General features: G+C 39.7%; 1 protein-coding gene across 5 annotated transcripts in view; it reads left to right on the plus strand.

The window, feature by feature from the left end:
• FBXO25 (F-box protein 25) overlaps window positions 1-5,769 on the plus strand; it is a 63,321-nt gene extending 57,552 nt beyond the window's left edge. For all 5 annotated transcript variants that reach the window (XM_073336175.2, XM_073336174.2, XM_073336178.2 and 2 more), the window contains one exon: window positions 4,483-5,769. In XM_073336175.2, the coding sequence (XP_073192276.2) occupies window positions 4,483-4,572 (90 nt within the window). In that variant the 3' untranslated portion in view covers window positions 4,573-5,769. The remainder of the gene's footprint in view (window positions 1-4,482) is intronic.
• Window positions 5,770-6,000: the final 231 nt, after the last annotated feature.

Here is a 6,000-nt window from a genome sequence, read left to right on the forward strand (position 1 = left end):
ATAGTAATATTGCTATCTGGGTTTAAAAAACAAAAATGGATTTTAGTTGATTGTTCTTCAGACTTCTCTTCCTGACTGAAAGGAGGAGCTTGGGAAGGTGTTTTTCATGCTGTTGTGACGAACAAAACAGACAACACCTGACAGGCTGTGGCTTAGAATTACATTTAGAAGGACTGTGGAGGGCAACAAAACTAACTCTTCTCCAGGAATCTAGCTCTGGTAGGCAGAGGTCCCAGAAGCTGGGAAATGAGTTCTGGTGGCAATGGGGAGAAGGTGGGTGCTAGCTAGCTAGTTACAGTATCTGATTTCCAGGGAGAAAGACTCCTCTGCCATTGCAGTTTGTAGAAGAGCCCTTCTCAAGAGAATAAGTGAGGTTCAGCTTTCATCCGTTCCAAGCCCTTGGCATCTTTCTGGGCTGACTGCAGCATCTCCTATCCTCCCTGTCTCTGAAGGCAGTTCAGTTAGGGACCTTATTGTGAGATGTTCACTTTTTTATCAGCTTTTCTCCCTGCTTCCCATGTCATTAAAAGAGCACCCTGCTCTCAGACTCTGTCCTTAGACAGTAAGCAAAAGAAGGGACATAAATAATCTTCATTTTAAAATCTCATTTAACACTTTTTTTCTTTAAACCTAGACTAAGGTATTTATTTTTAGAGAATGAGACTCTCCCTTTCAAAAGTTCCATGGCATCTAGACCGCCATTTAAAATGGATGCTTCATCCTTAGCTTGCACTATTGTGCCTACATATGTGTGCTTCCATCCCTAGATTTTAAGGACTTGAATTCAGAGCTCCCATTTTTAAGTTCTTGCTTTCTGTGAAATACAGTTCCGTTTTTTCCTCATTGAAATGTCAGTGGAATACTTCCATTGACAGCAGTGGTGTGTAACGTTAATGGTAGAGGCTGTATGATTTCTTTACTGTGTTTTTACCTTCTTTGAGCCTTTCTGCTCAACACACTGGATTTATGGTTATACGTAGCAAGTACACTAAAAAGCAGGTGTTTATGAGCTTTATGAACATTGTCTTTTAAGATATTTACTCACCTCACTTTCCAGACTTGTTCAGGACTTTGTGCTTACTGCAGCTATAGCATTTCCTTCTGATAATGGTTGTTACAGGTTACAAAAGGCATGTGAGCATTTAATCATAAAATTAATTCAAATCCTAAATGTTTTTCAGCAATACAAGAGCCTCGTGCTGAGGCTAGGCTCTCAATAACATTAGTTTTAAAGCAAAACCAGATGGCTCAGTGGGATAGCATTGACGGAGCCTTTCAACTTGAGGTCACAATTTAAACCCTGACCAGTCCAGTATAGATCAAAAGTCAGTGACTGAAAATGCCATATGCAAAACAAACTGGAGATCTGTCAGCCATTCCTCCAGTGTCACAACTGGCTGTATCTGTGGAGAAACTGAGAATTGGGTGCGAATTACACTCTCCTCACCCCTGCTACAAATATTCTGCCTAGAACAAGGACCACAGCAGTGCAGGAAGCTTGCTCTGCTGCTGCCCTTCTTTTGTGTGTGTGTGGGGGGGGGGGCATATGGGAAATGGGACATCAACCTTGTATCTTCCCAAATAATTAAATACAGTACAGTGGGGGGGGGGTGAGGAGGAGTGATCCAATTTCTATGATTTTTCCACTGTTATGAAAGCTTGCATTTTAAAGTGTCAAATTTAGCAAGCCTTTGCTAGGATATTTTAGACTTGTTGAATCTAATCACCGAAAATAAGTATGCATGATAAAATACTGAAGGTATGATTGGCATTTTATGCATGCTTAGTATATGTTTGAGTATTTGCAAGAGATATTAACCAAAATGCACATAACTTTAAAACACACTCTGTCTCTCATTCCTTCTGAATGCTGTTGGCATTTTATGTTGGTACAGTGAAATATAAGAAAATAGTAAAATAACCATGGCAGGGAAGGAGTTCTTTAAAACTACCCAGAAGTGTGCATGTTGGTCTCCTTACAGCTCAAAGCATGGAAATTAGGACATGGCCCAGTTTAATTACAACTAATACATTTTGACAGTTTTTGTTTTCAGTTTCCTATCATCCTTCTTCTGAAAGTAATTTTTCAGAAGATAAAGGAAATGTTGAAATGGAAAAACTAAAAGAGCACAGCTTGTTGGCTGTGAGTTAGAAGCAGCGTGGGGATCCGCAATAAAAATAGCTGCTTTCACCTCTGTCTCCTGTTCCAGTTTATGCTGCCACACAAGGCTTTTTGTCCACAGTTTACCACTTAAGCATTAAGAGTGTTAAGTCTTTAAAACTCAAAAGTAATGCTATTGAAATGATAAATGACAAGCACTGCGTACTCCTTGAGAGGTTTCAGAGTAGCAGCTGTGTTAGTCTGTATTCACAAAAAGAAAAGGAGTACTTGTGACACCTTAGAGACTAACACATTTATTTGAGCAGAAGCTTTCGTGGGCTACAGCTTACTTCATCTTATGCTCAGATAAATTTGTTAGTCTCTAAGGTGCCACAAGTACTCCTTTTCTTTTTACTCCTTGAGAGTTTCTCCTAAATGGATATATGTGGCAATCCCCACGGCCTTTTAAGCCTCTTGGCAGGCACACGAAAGGGCCTTTTCCCCACTACAAATACAGCTCGCTCCAACACAAGAACTATGTTGTAACTGGTTCCTTCAAATCCATGGTATTTGTAGAGGGGAAGAGCCCTGAGTTTCCTGCCCTAGCTTCCCAACAGATCTGAGGAACAATTTGAAGTAGCCTTCAATGACTTGACCACTTCCTCCCTTGCAGAAGAGGACAGTAAGTAGCACTGAAAATCTTTAGAACTGGAGTCCATTGCAGGAGAATCTGATTCTGCAGCATTTTCCACTTGCAAAGTTCCACATTGCTCCTGCTCTTACTTCTTTAAAAATAAAATGTTACAACCCCACCCCTCCCCCCCAATAGTTAATACTAGAAGGGGAAAGTGGGAGGGGGAAACAGCTAGGAAAAAAGTAAAACAAGAAACAGATGTCTCCTGTATTTCTGTTTCTTCACGTGTAACCATGTTTGTTGTAGGGATTGTCTTGTTGAGCACACAGCTAGCACTAAAGTGAGAAAAGATGGGGAGTGGAGGGGATAATTATTTAGGGAGGAAGAATTAAAAAGAAACAGAAGAAGTGCTACTGTACAGTTCTCCAAGAATAATATTGCTCCAAAACGTATTGGTCCACCAGCCATGTCAGATAAACAATTGGGCATTCGGATTGATAAAATGTAAATGCTGCTACTTTTATTTAGCTGTCCCTACAGTTTTCTCTCCATTTCCTTTCCCCAGTCATTTTGCCTTAAGAATGTTAACCATACTGCCTGTGGGTTTATGTTACTGTTTGCATGTGTGTGTGTAAAGCCAATATTGTAATGTATGGTATCCAATCCCGAAGCTCTAATTAAAGTTCTTCTCCCATTTATTTGTGTACTCTCTCCTCTCTATAATGATCTGCCCAAAAGTGAGTTAAGGCATATCACCTAAAATACTAATCCATACCCACGCCAGCTCTGGCCATTAGTGCAACTCCCACCACCACTGCCTTAGCACTTCTCTCTTTCCCTTCCAAGCCATTCAAAGTGTCACCTCCAAAATTATACTCCTTGCTGGTTGATCAGACCATATCATTTCCCTTTCTGAATCACTTCACTGGCTTTGTCTTGGCCCTCACGTCAAGATTAAACCTCTCAACCTTGCTTTCGGAGTCCCACACAACTGTCTGCCTATAGATCTAATCACTTATTGTATTCCCCATTCTCTCTTCCAGTGCCACCAGCCTTGCAAACCCCTACTTTCCATGCTGCAACCCCCTACTTTCATGGTGGGTCATCCCTATTCCAGTGTGCAATCCCGCCCCCTTCCCACCCCCCTTTCATATCCATCGTAAAGGTCCACATTTTCCTTAAGGCCTAAAGCCAGGCAACATTAAAGAGTAAGGATCTAAGGTAACTATTTCCTCCTCACCACCCAGTGCATCTTTTCTGCTTTCAAGTTTGCTGGAGTACAGGCTGTCTCTGTCTGTTTTATACAGGTCCAAAAGCCCTTGGGACAAAGGGAGAGGGAATGTGGAGAAGCTTGTTCTATGATTTCTTGTTTGTATCACAGCAGTGCCTAGAAACCCCAATCATTGCTTGGAGCCCCATTGTGTTGCTGTATAGGCACGGTGTACACATAACAAAAGAGATAGTCATTGTCCCAAGGAGCTTCCAATCTAAGTAACTATATGTTCTTGGCAATTTTTTCTTGGGAAGGGCCTTGTAGGCTTTGAACCAGAGTTCCAGAAGGCCAGTGACTTAAAAAACTGGTCTAGTCAGTTGTCCAGCTACTTAATTTGTCTTTTTAAAATGTAAAACTGAGGTGTGAATTCTTGCGGTTCTTTTCTTTTAAAATCAATACTCAGCAGCTTTTTGTTTTTGTGAGTATTTTTTTAAAGGAGAAAATAACTTTTTTCCCTCCTCTTAATTTTGCTAGGATACAGGGCATCCCTGCACAGCCAATGATCCAGACACCTGTTTCATGCCAGTTTCTCCACAGCACTTCATTGATCTCTTCAAATTTTAAGAGGTGCAATGGCCTTGTTTTCGTTCTTATTTTTGGTCATCTTTGTGAAGAATCATGCAGTATGTATTATGCTTTGTGTGCAGTATCTTTTTAAATGTACTTCATAGTAAAAAGGGATGTCTAGGAGGGAGGGGGGAAATTGGAGAGGTGTATTCCAAATGCTGTTGTGTGCAGAAATGAACTGAAGAGGAATAAATATCTCCAATGAAGACACATTCTGTAGGCATGTCTACAAAAGGCTCTTTTGAATCCAAGAAAGAGTACATTTTTAGTCCTGCCTTTAAGTCCATTTTGTACTGATTTAACATTTCATTAAGCCTGTTGAGACTTGGGGGAGAGAGTTGTTGGAAGGGCTATTCTTGGAGTGACCAAAAGCAATTTGTCTTAATCCTTCACTCTTTTTATGCCACCATTTTCCAAGTACTTACATACACTTTGCACATTTATAAATATTCATCTGATACCTTTTTGGACTCCTTCATAAATATCAAGTCAGTTACCAAGTTGGCATTAATCATTGTGAGTTTGTGTGTGAATAAAATATAGAGTTGTGATTATCTGTTGTTGAACCTGTTATGAAGGAAACCAACCTCTGTACATACATTATGCAAAATATTTATTTTCTTAAAAGGTATTTTATTAACTACATCAAACCTGTTTAAAGACATCCTAAATAGTATGGGAGGCTGTTCAGTGGCTGCTGAAGAATGATGGATTTTTCCAATGGTAGCCGCTGTCTTTTATTTTTATTTAATTTTTATTTTACATTTGGTGTTAAACTATTGCAGAAGGACTTTTAGACATCCTCAAGAAAGGACACATTACTGAGCAGAAAATTAATACAGCATGTTGCTAGGCCTCTGGTACAGTGGTGGTATTATATTGTTCTAGTAACTGAGGCTCTGAGCTGGAAATTCTTTGCACTAAAAGGTCGCTTGTTGATCTGGAGCACCTCCTGCTGACTAACCCCATAGAGATGTGAATTCTGCAGGAAGCTACCTTCTTATGCCTTGTAAATTACAGAGGAGGGGAGGGGCGCTGTCCAGAGACAGGAAGAAATAACAATGTTATTCACAAAGTTTTTTGGAGAGATCATTTACCAACTGTGTAATGTAAAGACAAAACATATTATATATCACACTGCTTGTTTTGAATCTAGTTTTGTACACAATGTAATAAATCATGTTTTACCTATTATTCTCTAGCAATTTCTTTTGCATTTAGAAATGAGTCTGTTTGAATTTATAGCACTGGCTTCTGTGTCCATCACCAATACAGGTTAGCATTTGTTAACCGAACAAGAAAAATGTAGATATCTACTGTTCTCCTATCATTTTTAATTTATATTAACAGAGCCAGACCTTTAGCACGGGTGGGAAAGAGAATATTTAAGTGCTTGAAAAGAAAAGTTAGCTCTTTACAGTAAGG

This window comes from Lepidochelys kempii, chromosome 3 (genome assembly GCF_965140285.1).
Source record: "Lepidochelys kempii isolate rLepKem1 chromosome 3, rLepKem1.hap1, whole genome shotgun sequence".
Classification (NCBI taxonomy): Eukaryota; Metazoa; Chordata; order Testudines; family Cheloniidae; genus Lepidochelys; species Lepidochelys kempii.